The 18,879-nt window shown below is 44.2% G+C and overlaps 1 protein-coding gene across 5 annotated transcripts in view; it reads left to right on the forward strand.

Moving 5' to 3' along the window:
• The window catches only part of Dis3l2 (DIS3 like 3'-5' exoribonuclease 2), a 329,266-nt gene that overhangs the window by 287,308 nt on the left and 23,079 nt on the right, over nt 1–18,879 (forward strand). For all 5 annotated transcript variants that reach the window (XM_085697205.2, XM_085697193.2, XM_085697207.2 and 2 more), the window contains one exon: nt 11,638–11,717. In XM_085697205.2, coding sequence (XP_085553331.2) covers nt 11,638–11,717 — 80 coding nt within the window. The remainder of the gene's footprint in view (nt 1–11,637; nt 11,718–18,879) is intronic.

Here is an 18,879-nt window from a genome sequence, read left to right on the forward strand (position 1 = left end):
AAATGTTGGGTGCCAGTTGTAGCATTAATAATAAAAACCCAGAGACAGATACTGGGGATCAACCTGAAGATCAGAAAAGTAAACCAGTCAAGCCACTAGAGAGCTCTTACCTCTATGAAGTCTTCAGACTGAAAGGGAACAAGTTCCTGTCTCATCCCGCCTTATATTCCTCTCTAGTGCTGGGATTAAAAGTGTGCATGACCTTCACCCAGCCTCATGACTAACTAGTGTGGTTGCTGGGGTTAAAGGTGTGTGCCTCCACTGCCTGGTCTGTATGGCTGACTAGTGTGACTGTTTTCCATTCTGATCTTCAGGCAAGTTTTATTTATTAAAAATACAAAGAAAACATCACTACAGTTTTCTTCATTTAATTTGCACAACCTCCTCTGAATTAAGAGCTGTCATTATCTCCTACAATTCTTTAGAGTCATAAAATGAGTTACAAAGAGGTAAAGAAACGTAAGGTCTCTTAACTATTAGGAAGTAAGGCTGGGATTCAAAGCTGGCCAACCTGAAGAAGCCATAAACTTGCCTTCTATTCTAAATAGCCTTCTCAGGTTGTAAGACCTGGGCATGACAAGGAAGATAGAATAGAAGTGTGAGGCCTTTGGAATGCTACAAAGAAAAAGACTGGGGGAAGGATCAGCTCTCTAATAGAAAGTTAGGCATGGTTGAATTCTGCTTGGAGTCCCACAGAGACTACATTATATAGTATAGAGTTAGAGGGATCACGTTTCTGCTGAACAGAGTGGCCCTTGAGAGGATTGTGAACTTACTTTTGTTAACATTCAATAGTATACATAGTTTCTTTTTTATTTCATCCCTATTTATTTTATGTGCATGTATATGTATGAATGGGTACACACATGCTGTAGCACACATGTAAATTAAGCAGCAGTTTATGAAAGTCAATTCTCTCCTTCTAATATGTGTGTCCCTGGGATCAAACTGAGGTCATCAGGCCTCGCAGCAGGAGCCTCATCTACTAGCCTTTTATATTCAGTTTCCTAAAGGGCAAGATTAGCAAGTTAGCAACGAGAGTAGAATGTTTTTATATCCTTACTGGATCCTGGCCCTTGCTGTTACCCTCCCTGAACCTCTTAAATTTTACATAATGTTTGCATTTCATCTAAGCTATAAAGTACCTATAATGTCTGTAAGTTTCCAAACACCCATGTGTTCCCTGGTTTTCACCACAGGTAGGACAATATCTCTTAGATAATGTTGTTTTATAAGGAAATAGGCACAAATGCAGCTCATGACCTTGGATAGGAAGAGCAACTTCAGGTACCCTCCACCTCCTAAATATCCTGGATGGTTCTGAGCAATCTAGTAACCAGTTGTAAGATCTGTGGGCACTGTATGGCTGACTGGTAATAGAGTGATTCTCATGCTGGGAGGTGCACCAAACCTACTGGACTAAAGAGCAGATGGTAGAGGGGGTGCAGATGGATTGCCCAAGACCCAAAGGGGCCGAAGATGGCAATATTGTCATTTTGAACGTGCTTGCAGGTACTTGGCCCTCTGGGAGGGGAGAAGTCAATTAGCCTAGGATCAAGTCATAAACCCTGACAACTGCTCATTCTTACTTCCATAAGACAGCCTTAGGCATAGACAGCTTCATTGCCTCTGCCCTTCATTAGAACATCTCAAGGAGTGCATACTGATTCTTCTAGAAGCACCCAGCTTCTCTCCCAACAGATGTAACAGGACTGATTATAGATGCTTTTCTCCAGTAGGCCTAAAAAAGATCCCACATTCCTTCAGGAAACAAACCTCAGGACAGCCCCAGAGGAACTGAGCTCCGCTGTATAGGTGAAACATCTAAGGTCCCAGAGCCCACCTCTACCCAGACTCAGGGAGAGAACAGGCAGGCCAAAGCTGCTGGCTCTCAGCTTGGCTTACATAACTCCTGACTCCTCAAGTCCCTGGAAACTGAGGCCAATTCCCTGGAAGATCATTCTGTTCTCTTCTGTTTTTTCAAGAAGAAAGCCAGCCTGATCACTGGCTCTGAAGACTGTGTGAGAATGTCCCGTTTCCTTCTTCCACGAACTGAGTGCCTGCCATCATGACCATCGTTTAGTTCAGTTCTCTTTGAACCTGCCTGGATCTCATAGCTCTATGTATGTTTGGCTTATATTTTAAAGAACTTTGCTTTATCTTATGTATACCCCCCTCTGTTCTCAAAAGGAATATGACGACTCACAACAAAGAAAATAAGCAATGAAGTGAGCACATTAGGAAGACATGAAGTGAGAAGCAAGGAAAGGAGGCAGAAGGATGTAAGTTCCCTAGTGTCTGTGTTCACAGAGGAGGCATCAGATTCTTTATTGCAGTATCACAAAGGCAGAAGCAATCCTACTTCAGGTAGTTAAGGGAGAGAATAATAAGGTAAATTTTTTAAAACATCAAATTTCACTGAAAGTTGAAAGATGCTTTTCCTAGTACTAAAAGCAGTTTCTCACAAGAGGCTTGATATTAGGGACATTAAATATCCTTGCAGCAATGGAAAAAGATTTTATAGGCTATGTCTTGGGGTAAACTTAGTGATAATGGAGGAATATGACTAAAGCATCCTCAAGGAAGGCCATGCTATCTGGGACTCATTAGCTTTCCTGCAGCCTCACTGTGTTCCAGGTAAAGTTGGAGCATCACTGTGGATGTGGCTCAGGTGGAAGAATGCTTGTGCACCAAGTGTAAAAGTGCACCAATGCTGGCCTCATTCCTCTGTTCCACATAGACTGAGCATGATTCATGCCTATAATCTAGCACTCAGGACATGGACACAGAAGATAGACCAACCACAGCTATATGGTCAGTTTAAGGCTATCTTGATGCTACCTGAGGTCCTGCCTAGAAATAAATAAATATATAGAAACACACTTAAATTTTTTTGTAGCAGCTATTTTAAAGTAGAGGATCTAATAGGATCTCTAATATGCAATGCAAGAGTACAAGGTTTGGAGTAGCTAGGTAGATACAGAACAGGAACATCTGTGTACCAAGATACTTGTATAGTATCTTTCCCATGCATTCAGAGGAACCATGTACCACCTCCACAGTCAACATTGGCACCTGCCTATGAGAGTAGCTCTAGCAGCATTAGTACCCAAAAATGGCTGATCTGAGACCCTAGCTGCAAGAGGAAATAGTCCTTTCCAATAATTGCTCATTTTGAGTAGGATGGTCAAGTGGCTACAGCCTCCTCCTCTGGCTGCATATGGCATATACAGACTTGCTCATCAGACCTTGTATTTACTCTGTCACCTGCTTGAGAACTGAAGAGACAAACATGGGGCCCAGTGACTAGGTGGAGGTTGACTGACAACTACTGGGATCCAGGACTGTTTAATCTGCTAAAGAAGAGGTGAGGAAGAAACAGTCTCTTCTACATGGGTCTCACTGTTGATGGGGACAGAAGACCGCATGGGACAGTGGTAAAGCAGAGCCCTACTGCTTGGTCTTACTGTGATGAAAGAAGTGATCCTTAGAAGAGATGGCAACTGTCTAGATGGACAGGACAACCACAGCCATGGCAGTTTTGTTGGATGATTCCTACTGAAAGAGCAGTCCTCCTTGGGGAAGCTTTACCTTAGCTCTAAGATAGACATGGCTTCTTCTGAGCAAGTCAGACCTCAACATCGAAGAATCCTTGTCTTGTCGGTTTTAGTCTTAACAAGAATAGAACAAGCTTCTGGAACAAGACACAGTGGAGTCAGGAGAAGTGGCCTTAAGTGAAAACACAGCTGTGGGTTTACAGACTGCACTGCAGGGAGGCGTCATCCAGTGGGGCAGCCAGCCTCACTATAGACTTTCCAACACTAATGAATTGGGAACTCCATGCTGAACAGGGTTTAGTTTGAGGATCCCTATGCCAGCAGAAGGATGTATTTTTCTTGAAGACCAAGGTGCCAGAACTCTTCATGATTACGTTACTGGAGCGAGGTCCTTTTTTGTGGTTTGTGAAGTTGAGCGTCAGGACTGCAGGATTCTCTTGCTCTTTCTTACTTTTATTTTTTCCAGGTCAGAACCAGAGCTTGGAGCAGGGAGGAAAATCCTGCTGAATGAGCAAGTTTTTTCTTAAAAAGCTCTTCAAGTCCAAAAAGACTTCAGTGGACTTAGGAGAAAGAAATTTAATACATTGCCATAGAATCACTGTTAACCAAGTTAAAGCAAAGCCCACAGCATCTTTGTCTTATAAAAGAAAGCAAAGAGGAGATGGAAAAACGAAATAATGCTTAGGAAATCCAAACCAAACAATGAAGACTAACGAAGGAAAACTAAAGATCACTTCAAAGAATGTGAAGATTCCCTCCTAATAAGATTTTTCAATTTAAAAACCTAAGCTTCAGGTGGGAGGGACTTTTCTGTTCCTTTCAAGTGTGCCATAAATGACATTCTCTAAATGTCCCTGTGTAGGATTGGCTACCTTCCACTTAAGGAGCAGTTAGATACCCCGCAAGACCCAGAAACTGTGGAGGAGCCTGACCATGGGAAGCTGAGAGGCTTCCCAGACTGCTCTCTGACCTGAGCTTGAACTTGAGTCCTAACAGCTAGCAAATCGAAGCAAGCTCAGCCTCCAGGAGAACCTAAGGTGGGCTGAACCAGAGCAGTCCTAGCCAGAAAACTACTGTTCAACTTTCACCCCTGACCTCTGTCTTTACATCACTGTGAGGGAACCATGATTGCTCTTCCAAATCATCTGCTCAGACCATCAACTCTATCTTGCCAGGGCTTCAGGTACCTTCAGAGCCCAACAAGACAGGGAATCTAAGACCCTAAAGGAAGCCCCATTTTTCCTCAGCCAGCTAGCTTGCTTGGCTTTTGTCAGGATGGTAGGTACAAGGCCCCTTTCAAAGCCTCATTCCTGTGTCAGAGGCCTAGAGAGCAGCCTCTTTCTCCTTCACTCAGTACCAGGGATGTTGTTAGCCAGAAAGTGTCCACCAAAGAAGCCTCATTCCCTGCAAGAGGACTAACAGCTGCTTCAGGAGTGGCTGCCATTCTTGCAGGCTAACTTCCTGCTGAGTCAGTCCCTGCAGGACCCCAGGCTGGAAGAGATGACAGCAGCTAGGTCTCTTTATGTCCTGGCTAAACTTGCTGTGGAAGGCATCACTGTTCCTCTTCAGGGTATTGACAAGATAGGAACATTTTCTTGCTTCCCTGGGATTTGGGTCCCTAGTTTCAGTAAAGTTGGTTTTTGGTGAGCGTCTCTGCCTGGATCTCCTCTGCTGTAGTTCTTTCCTGCTTTCTTTGGGCATTTCTCTGCTTGTTCTCTGGCTGGGAGGCACTGGTGCAGCTGCACTGACCTTTATGCTCAGTGGACACCCTCTCCTAGCCGTGGACCTCAGCTAGGTCACATATCCCTTCTTGAGCCTGTTCGTAGGACAAGACACAATTGGTATTGATGTCTGATCAGCAACTGAAAGGACCATGGGCCTGCCTTAGCATGTCAGGTCTAACTTGCCTCTAGAGATTGGATTTGCTTTCCTATAGAATCCCTGGATGGGCATCTCATTAGGAAATGCCTCTCAGTACTGCCTCTGTGTCTGCTGAAAGGATTAGTGTACTCATCCATTCCTATTGAACCTTGCACCTGTAGGCACCTACGCACCTGTAGGAATACCTATTGGCTTGGCTTCTCTGAGAAACAGCATGTCACCGTCCTGGGTGAATTTCAGATCTTCATAGAGCACTGCCCCCACCCTGTCCCATACCTACCTCTCCACTTTTGGCTTTTCTTTGAATATTTTCATTACGTGTCCATCTCTAACACAGTCTGCTGTCTAACCACAGCTCTTAGTCTCCATCTCTCTAGAGTTCACAAACACCTAGGAGGCCAGTACATCCTAGTGCTTTGCAATGTAGTATAGACCTCAGTTCTGCTGTTTACTGGCCAATATGGGTCTAATATTTACCAAATCTCTCAAACATAGTAATAATCAGATGAAAGATGATTAGAACAGGTATACTTATTAGATATTAGTTTCGTACATAACATCTGTCACTCAGACCCCTTTTTTTTCAGTTGGGCTTCGTTTTCCTTTCCTGTCTGTTGGCACTCAAGTTCCCTGATCTGTCTACGTCCATCTGTTGCTATAGCATATTGCCCTCCCTTGCCCATTATTTATCCCTCAAACCTTTCTGGAAATATCTAGCTTTGAACCAAATTGGCTTTCTTCACACTACTGCCAAGGTTGCAGAGGGTTGTTCACTAATTCCAGCGTCTACGTGCTTCTAGCAGTCCTCATGCTTGACCCCATCCAGCTTTTACTCTTGTCCTCCAACGAAGAAGCTTCACCTTCATCCTTTCCTCAAACTTATCCATTCCTTGCAGATAATTTGGCACAAAACAGAAACCATACTAAAATGTTCCAAATCCTCCTTGCCTGGTCTACATATCTGTCTTCATCCCTGCTCAGTCTTTCTGTCTTGCAGTAGAGAAGGGGTCTTCCCGTCCCTGGTGATCTCAGAAACAACCAGTCTTTACTTCCATCTCTTTGTGTCTCCTTTCCTGCTGTAGTCACACCTTCTTAAAAGGTTGTCACTCTCGGATACACTCCCTAAGGTCCTCATTGTCCTGCCCCACTGCATTTCCTCTTGCTTCTTCCCTGCAGCTGTTCACAGTGCCACTCTCAACCCCGTGTCCTTGCCTTCTCACTTTTCAGTCTGTCCCTAACCACCTCTGCTCCCACCACTTCCCGCAGATCCAGTGGAGTCCCTGTTTGGGATACACAGACTGGCTTAACTTTTCCTTCCTTAAAACATATTTTCCCCTTAGCTTCTTTAAGACATAAATCTTTAAGACCCACAACCACCTTTCTCAGCCTCTGTTCCCAGCTCTTTCACAGAGGTGTTTCTCAGGACTCCACTAAGATCCTTATTTTTCCACACTCTTAAGAAGTCTCATCCACTGCAGTACGTTGTCATCTTACAAGATAAAACCTGCAGATACTTTACCACCTGGGAACCTCAGGACTGCATCTCTAGCAGCCTTCTCACCATCCCCAACAACAACAAATAAATCAGCAACTCCAAATGGGACCCAAACTCTTCTCCTAAGCCTGCCATCCCTCGTTGCTTGTGGAAGTAGCCATACCATTTGCCCTACTGTCTGAGGCAGAGAATCTTTAACAGTGTCTGTGACACTTCCTTTCCCCCTTCATATCCAAACTAGCAAAGTTCCATGATACTGGCAACAAGTCAAGAGAAGAGCATGGGTTTGATTTAAAACTCTGGTCCTATTGTGCTGTGGACAGATTACCTTAATGTTTTGTTTGTGTGAGTGTATATGTATGTGCACATGTATATGTATTTGCATATATATATGTATGTATATATGTATATGTGTACGTGCAGATCTGCTTGTATGTGGAAACGAAAGGACAACCTCAGGGGTTTATCCTCAGATGCTGTTTATTTTTTGTCTCTCACTAGCCTAGGATTCAAGTAAGTTAGACAGGCTGGCTATTGAATCCCAGGGATCTGCTTGTCTCCACCTTCCCAAGTCTATTACAGACGTGCTCACAGATGATCCTGTAATAGCTGGCTATCGAATCGCAGGGTCTACTTGTCTCTACCTTCCCAACACCATTACAGACATGCTCACAGATGCACATTATACCTTGCTTTTTAAAGCATGGGTTTTGGGAATTAAACTCGGGTCCTTCTGCTTGTAAGGCAAGTACTTTACCAACTAATCTATCTCCTTAACCCCCTCAACTGAGCAATCTCCACACACCCCTCCCTCAACAAGATCTCAATATGTAGCCCAAGCTGTTCTTTAAACTGACCCTCCTGATTCAGAATCCTGAGTGTTAAGACTATAGGCATTTATCACTGAACCTAGCTAATTCTTAATCTTTCTCAGCCCCAAGTTCCTCATCTATTACAAAGAAGTTATGACAGCTAATTCAAGTGGTTGTCATCAGGATAAGGGAAAGCCTTCACAGGCCATGCATTTGATAAATATGAGTACCCTATTCAAGAACTGAGTAACTCTCTGTCCCCTCCCCACACCACCACTCCAAATTGCTGTTTCTGTAGTTTTCTGACCTTGGAGCTTCTCCTGTGATCACATTTACCAGTGTTTCATGACTGAGGACCACAGTGTCAATTTCATCCCTCCTTTTTTCACCTTTGGGGCTAGGAGTCCCATCACATGGTTTGATGTGTCTTGCTCTAAGCTGTCTCTGGATACCCCCCATCCTCACAACCCTGCCTGAGGTCCAGGCTTTATCTCTTTAATTTGTCATGATGGCCTTTCTCAAAGCCTTTCTTCAGCCTCCACTCACATCAGGCCATCGCTACCTGATGACCAGGTGTCTCCTCTGACCCCTGCTGTGGTTTCCTTCCTGATGCCCCTGCATGTAGCTGCCCTGATCAGCTTAGCCCCTTTACCTCCCTAAAACAGCCTAATAGCTCCCCCTTTCATGATAACAGAGGGGAGAGACATAAAACAAGATTAGAAGCATGCTAGTCTTTGCTCAAAATTAAAGTAGTACTACCTTGTCATGAAGAACCTGGACAAAGCAGATAAAGTGGAGAATCCCAGGGCACCTCCTATTGTACTGTTTTCATTTCTTTCTCTCAACCCCTTGACGCAGTGTTTGCAGTTTCCATGCTGTGCAGTCAAATGTGCAGCCTGCTTTAGTCACTCACCCCCAGTTTCCCAAGTTGGTGAGAATTTTTCATGAACCATCATAAAGATGGCCGTCTGCTCTCCCACATGGACTGCAGTGGAGCCTGTCATTGTCCGCCCACCCCTGCCACTATTGATGGTCCTATTAGAATCAATGCAGTAATAATACTGAGGCAAACAGCTTCACAATGAATCGTTTCCCCTACATTTCTGACCAGATTTCTAAGCCACAAATCCATTGCTTAAAATATTGAGGCAAAAGAGTGTAGGTTGGTTTTTGTTTGTTTGTTTGTTTTCGTTTTTGCTTTTTAATGGACAAAACCAACACAGTGCCTGAGCTAGAAAACGTAAGTGAAGACAAAAGGGCAAAAGGTTGCGGTTGTGATTAGTGTCTTGTTATAATTGATTTGCTGCACAGTGGGTTATTTTGCTTTTTGGGAGGAACATTCTTTTTGATACAGAATCTCAGTAAGTAGCCCAGGATAGCCTTGAACTTTGGTCCTTTTGCCTCAGCATCCCAAGTGCTAGAATTAAAGGCAAGTACAACCACACCTATTTTTAATATTTCCTTGTTTTTTAGTTTGTATTAATTATACAAAATAATGGGTTCATTTTGACATTTTTATACACATATATAATGTACTTTGATCATATTCATCAGCCATCACTGTGTCTTGTCCCCACTCCCCTAGCCCTTCCTCAGTAGAAGCACTTCTGCTCTCATGTTTTTTTCAGTTTAGATTCTACGTATGAGACAAAATTAATTTATCTCTCTAGGTCTGGTTTACTTCATTTAATATCCATTTCCCTCAAGTGACAAGTTTCATTCTTTTTGTTGTAGTTCTTTTTCTATTTTTTATATACACATGTACACATGTGGGTTTATGTGTGGATGGATGTGCATACATGTGGAGGTTTGGGAACCATACTCATTGCTTTCCCACTTGATTTTTTGAGGCATCAAACCCAGTGCTCCCTGCTATGGTTCGTCTTTCAAGCCAGCTTGCCCTGGAGATCTTCATCTCTGACTTCCCAGGATTAGAATTATAGGAATCCAACTCCAGTCCTCACACTTAAACAAAGAGTGCTTTAGCCACTGGGGAATCTCCCCAGCCCTCACTCTTTTTATTGCTGAATAAAACTCCACAGCATGGTTTTTGCACATTTTCTTTATCCACTCGTCTCTTGGTGAGCATCTGGGCTGGTTCTGTGGATGTGCTGTGAGGAGACTGCTGCAGTGCAGGTGCATGCACAGGTGTCTGTGCTGTGAGGAGACTGCTGCAGTGCAGGTGCATGCACAGGTGTCTGTGTTGTGCTGGCCTTGACTCCTCTAGGCGTGTATCCAGAGGTGGTAGAACTGGACCATAGGGTAGTGTGTTGTTTTCTTTTTCTTTGTCTTTTTTTTTTTGAGGTGCCTCCATAGTAGCTGAACTAAATTCTTTTCTTTTTATTATTTTTATTTAACTGAAATAGAGGCCTGGTTAGAGCCAAGGTATACTCTGTACGAAAAGCATGCCTTTGACTCCAGTGAAGTTCCTGGCTTTGTGGTGGTGAAGAAGAATTTGTTTCTGGTTTGAATGTTCATCTGGGTCAGTAAGAGGACAGACCATTCCCAAGAGCATGTTTTGCTCTGAGGGAGAGAGAAATTGTCCAGTGTCTAATGGTGCAGATCATTAGCTGTGCTAATAATCTACAGGAAAAGTCATAACAATGTGTCCCCTAACACAAGTCAATGTAGTTACATTTTCCCTGGTGATTTAAAAGCCTAGGGAATTTGTAAAGATGGTTATTGACTGCGCATTTGGAAATACTAAAGCTGCCTGAGCCCTGAGCTCCAGCAAGGCCTGTAGTAATGCTGCCTGAGCTCTGTGGAGTTCTGTATTCACCTGAGATCTCCTTGCCAGCTTCCTGAAAGAAACCAGGATTCCCATTCCTTTCTTCATCTTCAGTAATGGGGTCTCCAAGACAACATGTCCCTAACCAAATTTTGACCTTCCTTCCCTCCCAGCAGTGTAATACTTACCTACCTGGTTGTTCAGATCAAAACCTCCTTTCTGTCGCCGTATCCATCAGCACATCCTCTTGGTTCTATTTCTAAAACTTACTGCCATTTAGATCTCAGAGTCCATTTCTCTCCAGCTCACCTACCCAGCCTGCAGACCCCACTCCCATTCCTTCAACCTTAGTAACAGCCCTATGTGGGCTCCCATTTCTCTCCTCTTCCTGCAGACAGCACAGTAGCCAGTCAGAAGGGTTTTCCCAAACAGAACTGTGGTGGCATCATTCACCCCTTTCTTAGAGCAGATCGGGAACCTTCCTTTGATGTTAGGACAAAGGTCAAAGATTCCAGTATAGCCAAGAATGTCCTGCAAATTTTGCCTGGTTTCCCCACAACCGTGTCAACACCCACTGTGGTCCTTATATCTATTGGACCGAGCTTCACTAGCCCTTCTTCAGTTTCTTCAGCTCCTGCTCCGGGACCTATATACATGCTGTGTCTTCTGCCCAGGACAACTTTTTGCTCCCTTCACCTGTGGTCTAGTCACCCCTGCTTCCCACAGCTCTATTTTGTCTAGATCAGCTTTCCTAGAAACATGACAAGTTGCATTTGCCCCACCCCATGAAGGTTTTAAGAACTATCTTCAATTTAAACTTCTCCATATACCTGGACATTCCTTAGTATAGAGGTTTAATTGTTACCCACTCCTATGAGAGACTGCGGGATCTACAAAGGTGACTTCATTGTTATAGTGCTCCTGTGTCCTCTGCTAGCTCAGTGTCAGCCACAAAAGGTGCTTCATGGATCCTGGTTACATGCCCAGTGCATAAGATGTTCCTGGTGACAGTCTTTGTTGACAGCAGAGTTCCTGTGAGGTGTGGACTCTTCTAGGGTAAGAGGTTGAAGTTCTCCACAACACATTCACTGGAGGAAACTGATTTTGATTTCTTCATTTCACTGAGCCAAAACTTACTTGTTTTTCTTTTCTTTCTTTGTTTAGTTGAAGCTTGCTTTTACTCTGGACCATGAGACTGGAATGCCTCAAGGATGTCATATCTATGAGTACCGAGACAGCAACAAGTAAGCCACCCACTCAACGGGAAGCATCGCCTAAGCATGCAGAATAGCTGTGGCAGGCTGTCTGGTTCAAACTTTTTGCTACTGTGTGAGAAAATGTCTGACACACACACAAAATATTTTCCCCACAAAGTTTCATTTGCCTTTGAATATAAATAGAAAAGGACTTGTATAGGGGCTGGGGCAGTGACTCAAAGTACTTACTGTGAAAGCATGAAGACCTGGGTTTGAACACCAGAACCCACATAAAGCCAAGTTCAATAGCACCATTCTGTAACTTCAGTACTTCTATTGTGGGACTGGAGAAAGAGGGAAGAGAGTCCTTGACGCTCACCTGCTAGTCAGCCTGGTATACAGAGAGCCCTGTGTCAAACAAGGTAGAAGGTGAGAACCAACATTGAAGTTGTCCTCTGACCTCCACATTTGCTCTGTGGTACACACTTATGGACATTTACACACAGAGCACACATCATATATACATATATACATCATACACACATACATGAAAGTAAAATGTGTGAGAGAAATAGCAATGAGTAAGAAGTGTGTTTGAAAGTGAACTTTCCTTTTCAGACTCCACCCTCCTACCCACCCACCCACCCCATGCTAATCCCTTGCCTGCTTATCAGTATCCAAACTATGTAAACAGGCACCTGCCAACAGAGCCATCCATTATCTCCCAGAAGTAAAGAGCATGCCTTCCTCAAAAACTCACTGCTCACATCTGAGCAGAAGATACGTTAATGTGACTACATTTGCACTTAGATTGCCTTCCAGGTGTCGTTGCTATGTCTTTATCTTTACTCAGATACTGTAGTTGCTATTGCATAACCCCAGTTCCCACCACATGAATTATAGAAAATGTCAGCTGGGCATCCTCAGTGCCTCCATTTCCTTCTGGTATGGTTCTAGGTCTAGAAGGCATTTCCAGTGCATCTAAAAGCCATTGTATTCAAAATACTATCTTGGTTTCTTACTATACTCAAGTGAGCAATAAAGTCAGTCTGGGATTCTTTGGAGCCATGGACAAGATGGGAGAACTTAGCAGGTATCTGGGTGGCTGGGCAAACTTTCTTTGGGAGTAAGACACGTAAGCCATAAACAGTGTAGCATACCATTGTGCTTCCCTCTCCTTGCTCCACACTGCTCTTCATGCCTTGCTCCTGCTGATTGTCAGTAGGCGACAGCTCCAGCATACAGGCTGTAGCAACAGAAAGTTTTGTTAGATCCAATTTTGGCTCAGCTCTCTGCTCTTTGGAAAGGCATTTGCAGAGTTCTTATTTAGTAGGAGAGGAGTACTAGCTGTCTTTCCTTCAAGTTCATGTCTTAGAGGTACCATGCTCAGCGTTAATGACAGCTTAGGTTGACTTTGAATATGAAAAATTAGCCAAACTCTACATCCTTATCTGACCTTAGCCTCCAGCAGAATATCATTTAGGGGGTTGTTTGTGTAATTCAGTCTTGGTGCCCTGCAAAGCTTGTCAGAGGAAGCATCTGTGGAGGAAATCATACAGGAGCCATGACCTAGAAAGTATAGCTATCAAATGCTTCAGTACACCTTTCTGACACTCACTTGTTTGTCTTTAGCCCATCTTGGGGGTCTATTCTCAATTCCCTGAGTCTCAGGTTTGTCTCTTCAGTGGGTGCTCTCCTAGGCGGTCATGCTGACCATGTGTCTTCATCCTTGAATGCAAGATACCCACAGCATCCTTCTTTCCACTTCCCAGCAGGATTGTCAACATGGTTGCTTGTTTTCTCAATGCCAGCATCTGGATCTGGATCCAGATGTGTATCTAGCAGGGCAGTGATCAGAGAAGAGGCTGACAACTGACTGTAGTGCTGGTGGCCTCAGTCATGTGTGATGCACTCTGATGTACACAGACTCTTCCCAGCATGTGAATTGTGAGGTGAGGCATGGAGGAACTCATGAGCCTGACCGACTCCCTACCCTTCCCAGGACTCTACCCTGTTGGTGTTCTTGTTTGTTTGTTTGTTTTTTATTATCTAGAATGCCTAAGTCCAAATATGGAATAGCAACAGTTAGGAAATGAAGGTACTCAGAGCCCTGGCCCCTCAGAAGCCCATGTTGTCCCAGCACTATGGCACCTATTCCTGCTGTCCACTATGATCTGCAGAAGAGAACCACCACTAAACATCTTATGTTGTGGACATCTTATGTTATTTAGGTAATAGCAGGGATAGACAGGATATATACTATGGGCCCCTCTGTTAGGATCTCCTAGAACTAAGTAATACATCTGTTCATTCCAACTTGGCCATTTTATGCCCCTTTCATTCCTTTCCATCCACAAAATCAATTTGAGGCCCTTAACTATCAATTTTATCAGGCTTCTCAGGGCTACCTGGAATAAACTGTCTCATCACTGGCATCTTTTCCAAGGTTACATATTCTGTATTTCAAGAAAACTCCCTCAAATCAATTCTTAAGCAACTAGTCTTGTTTCCTGGACACTTTATGCACCTCTTCAGATACTGAAACCTCTGCTTTGGTATACAGTTTCTTGTCCCTAGGAGACCCCATGTGTCCTCAATGCACTGGCATTTAATCCTGGCATGTCTGAGGAGAGAGGCCTCCATACACCTTCCATTCTCCTATAAATTGACAGACCAAAGAGACCTCTTGCTCTCATACTTGGCCTTCAGCTGCTTGTCATGTTGTTAGACCTGAGCAGAATCACTCTTCCATCAGACAGCCTCCCGGCCTGTGCACATGCACCCCACAGAGGTGTCCAGTGATACAAAGCCCTCTTCCCGGATTATCCCTGGTATATTTCTTTGAGTCAGTGGAACAAATGTTTGTCCCACAGACCCTGTCTATGCCCACATACCACTTTGTCCACTGCTTACCACATAGTAAAGGAGCTGGTCCCCTGGATCTTTTTTTTTTTTAAGACAGTGTCTACTAGATAGTCCAAGCTGACCCTAAACTCATAATCATCCACCCTCAGCCTTCTAAATGCTGGTATTACAAATGTGATTCCAGCCTTTATTGTTCTGCTTGTTTCTTGGAATAACTCTAATCCTATCTGGATGGGTTCACATCTGCCAGGAAGGAGAGGCCAAGATAGGTTTAATGTACCACCTATAAAATAGGAAAAGCAGGCAGGAAACTGGCAAAGCAGTCATAGGCCTCTATACAAGTCTGGCCACTGGGAAAAAAAGTAGGGAATGGAGGGGTTGGGTAGAGACTCCCCAGTCACTTCAGCCAGTCTATTGGAAGCCCCAGGGCCAATGACCTTTGGAGGTGACTTCCCTTCTTTAGGGCCTGTCCTGTGTCTGGGCTCCGCACACATCTGGTGACTGCTGAACATGACTCAAGAAGCAGCAGCAGTAAGAGACAAAGTCAGAACTGAGCAGCCACTTCTAGGGCCATCATCATTCACACTTCATCACAGGGGATCCAAGTGCACCTTTACCTGGGTACCATCCCTGGGGAGGAGAGCAAAGGATTCTGCATCAAGTCCTATGTTTAATTCATCTCTTCCTCTGCTTGGTTCTTCTCTTTCTTCCCCCTGAATAAGCAGATGGAATACTTCCCAGTAGCCCCTGACAACTTCAAACCAGCATCAGCATTTCCCAGCACTTTTGAAATGGTACTTTCTGTCTGTGCTTGGAACTGTTACCAGTTCCACAAGCTAACTACAGTGTTACCTAAGAGCCATTTATGGCAGAGGGTGAGCACCTCCAGGCCTCCCTCAAACGCAGATGCCGCCAGGTCAGAATAAAGAATGACTTTCTTGTTCCTTGTGGAGTCCCAGGTTAGGAGAAAGGGGAGCTGAAGTTAAGAGATAGAAAGGGCTTGTGGAGCTAAAGGCAGCACAGCCAGAAGTGCCAGAAGTGACCTCATAGGGACAGCTGCAGCTGGGATATGTGTGTGGGAGTCAGCCACTCACAGTGCAGGTGTGGGCTTCTGTGACCCCTCACAGCAGGTGGAGTTTGGTACCTCTAGGATGCCAATACAACTCCTGTTTCCAAGGTTGAACTCTGGGGTTAATGTCTCCCCACTGCCTACCACACAGAGGGAAAGCCTTGGCTCTTTCTGCTTTTACTACCTAGAATGAGACAGCAGCAGGAGCAGCTAGGATACTGCTGGGTACCAAAACACAATGCTTAGTTGCATTTGTTTTCCCTAATAGAAGGTAAGAAAGCATGTATGTTCTCAGTTCACAGAAAAGGGAACCCATGATCCGAGGGATTCTCTGTCCCAGGTCAAGTTGTATCTAAGAAGCAGAACTAGCAGACACTGCCTCCTCCATGAGGTGCACAGCAGGCATGGGCCCAGAGCAACTAGAGAACTGACGCCAAGTTGCCTGGAGATCTGAGACAGGGAAGTCAGCAAGACTAGGGTAGCCACTCCTGCCTGCATCAGGGCTTATAGTGCCTTCATGTTTTGCATGTAGCACCTTCAGGGTTGCAGTCTGTACACATGTAATCTGTGTACACATGACCAAGATATTTATCAGTGGGCCTGAGTCAGCATCCTTTTCCCAGATTTACTGGGAAGTAGGAGAGATGGGGCTGAAGGCATGAAGCCCTAAAGTTTCTTACGAGAGGTTTCTCGTGCTACCAAGCTGGTACTTAGCCCTTCAGCTACTGCTCCCCTCTCAGGCCAGAACTATCCAAAGCAAGGGAACATGAAAGCCAGAAAAATGGGCTGATTGTGCTGGCCACTGACCTGCCACAGACTCATCAGTGCATATACACAAACACAGTGGTCCATGTTCCAGCATGCTGTGTGACAGGCATTCCACTGTGTTTTCTTCTGTGGTGCATACTAGAAAACGAATTTGTACAGAAAACTCATTTGTAAATATGACTTTGCAACCACGTGATGTACATAGAGAAAAGCTGCAAGCACTAAGCATATAGTTTAAGGCAATTGTCTTCGTCACTGTTTTATTGCTAGGAAGAGACACCGTAACCAAAGCAGCTCTTACAAAGGAAGCATTTACAGTTTCAGAGGGTTAGTCCATTATCATCATGGCAGGAAGCATAATGACAGGCAAGTGTGGCACAGGAGCAGTAGCTGAGAGCTTGATCCATAAGCAGTAGGCAGAGAGAAAGAAAGATGCTGGACCTGGTTTGGGCTTTTGAAACTTCAAAGTCCATCCCCAGGGACACACCTGCTCCAACAAGAACACACCTACTCTCACAAGGTCACACTTTATCTTTCCAAACAGTTCAGTAACAGGGGACCTAGGATGCAAATATAAGGCAGGAGGATCCAGAGTTCGGGGTCTTCCTTAGCTACATAGTGAATTTGAGGCCATCATGAGCTTCATAAACTCTTGTCTCAAAAACAGAGAACTGATTATCTACCCTGCATTAATCTAATCAGTGTTTCAGTTGTTTCTGCCTTGAAGTTATTACAGATAATTCTGTTTACATATGCCTTTGGGTGCATGTGCACATATTCTCTTTGAGGGTAGACCTAGGAATAAAACTGCTAATCCTATATCATTGTACCAGCATTGTGTGAGAGAGCCCAGGCCTTTTCAGATTTCCTGCCTGATTTCTGGTTTTCTCCTTGGTGTGTTTTCCTGCCTATTCAGGATATGAATCCTTTATTAGTTGTACCTATTGTACATATCAGACCAGAAAGCAGGAGCAAAGCCTAATGCCCCTGCAGTTCTTTATGTGGAGGAGTAGAAATTAACAGTTAGCATCACTTTCTGGTTCTTGGTCTCTAGCCAAGACAAGTGACATTGGTTGTCACTTTGCTCCAAGGCTATGCCTAAGGCAGTGTGATTCTAGAGTCGATGACCAGGGGTCTCCAGATTTGTGATAATCACAGACAGAATCATCAGTAAACTATTCTGTTTCTTATTGGAAATGTCTCTTAGGGACTAATGTTATGGCCGATTCTTCAGCCATTCCATGGTTATATAGACATTCATTCCCTGTTTGATGTCACTGTACTTAAACTCATACTATCTATGACTCCTTAGCCTGTGACAGTCACATAAATCAAAGAAATTAGTAGAAAACCATCAGAAGAGTTGAGTTCTGGATCCTGCTTAACATTACAAGAGATAGTAAAGAAATTCCTGATGAATATATCATATGAACATGCTACAGAAACGTGTGATTCTACAGGTAAACAGAAATTCAGGGAGATTTGTAAACCTCCAGAGCCCAGGGCATTTACTATGCCTGGATTCCGTGAGTGAACCTTGAGTATACAACCCCCAAGATCACAAAGATACCCTAGAAGAGTTGCTAACCCACCCCACTAGTTTATTTGTCCTTTTGCTTCTTTCTGCAGTAGCCTATTCTTATAAATTCCCTATGGTGCTCACATCTGCCCCTCCCCCATTTCCCTGGTACTCATTGCCAAGGATGTAAATTCAGGTGGTCAAGGATTTCAAACTAAACGGAATCCTCCATGCCTTCCTGTGTGCAGTGCTAGAGGGCTACAGGTAGCTCTCCATGGCCTCCTGGACCACTAGGCTCAGGTCTCTTAGGCCATTCTGTCTCCTGTTGTCTGTTGCCAGGTGGTGTCCAGAGCAGCTGTGGTCTGTCTTCTCGACCAGGCTGCTCAGACTGCAGGAAGGATCCACAGTACTTTGCGTTCTCGGCTGCCTTGTTTGCAGTTTATGAGTCCTAGACAGATACACAGAAAGAATCTTTCTGCATTCCCTGAAGCAGAGAAATGAAGAGCACAGAGACCCAAGCCTAGCAGTCCCTAGAGACTGCTGGGAAGTGCTACCATGGGCCTGAGAACTTTCTCATTTCTTGCCACACTCCTCCCTTTGCAGCCTAAATAACTACCTAAAGATGACCCAAGAGATTTTCCCACAAGACAGAAAGAACTTCAATATACCAAGAAATCTCCCAACTAAAGATTTCTCAGCTTTTACAGAGACCTTATTTTTAAAAAAAAAAAAAAAAAAAAAAAAAAAAGTATGCTCTTGGTTGGCACAGGGTGGTATTAAATGACTTGAGTAAAATTGCCTTTGCCTAACTCTGCCATTCCTTCTCCTTACCTGCTTGTAATGAACTGCTGTTCTTTCCTTTCTGTGGGCTCTTGGGGCTCCAGTGATCCAGTGACTTGGAGCCCTCAGTCATTTCCTTACAGTTGCTTTGTACAAAGCATGTGGTGACAATCTCTTACCATGATGGGATGGGGATTGAGGGGTCATCA

Source organism: Myodes glareolus, chromosome 1 (genome assembly GCF_982192425.1).
Source record: "Myodes glareolus chromosome 1, mMyoGla1.1, whole genome shotgun sequence".
Classification (NCBI taxonomy): Eukaryota; Metazoa; Chordata; class Mammalia; order Rodentia; family Cricetidae; genus Myodes; species Myodes glareolus.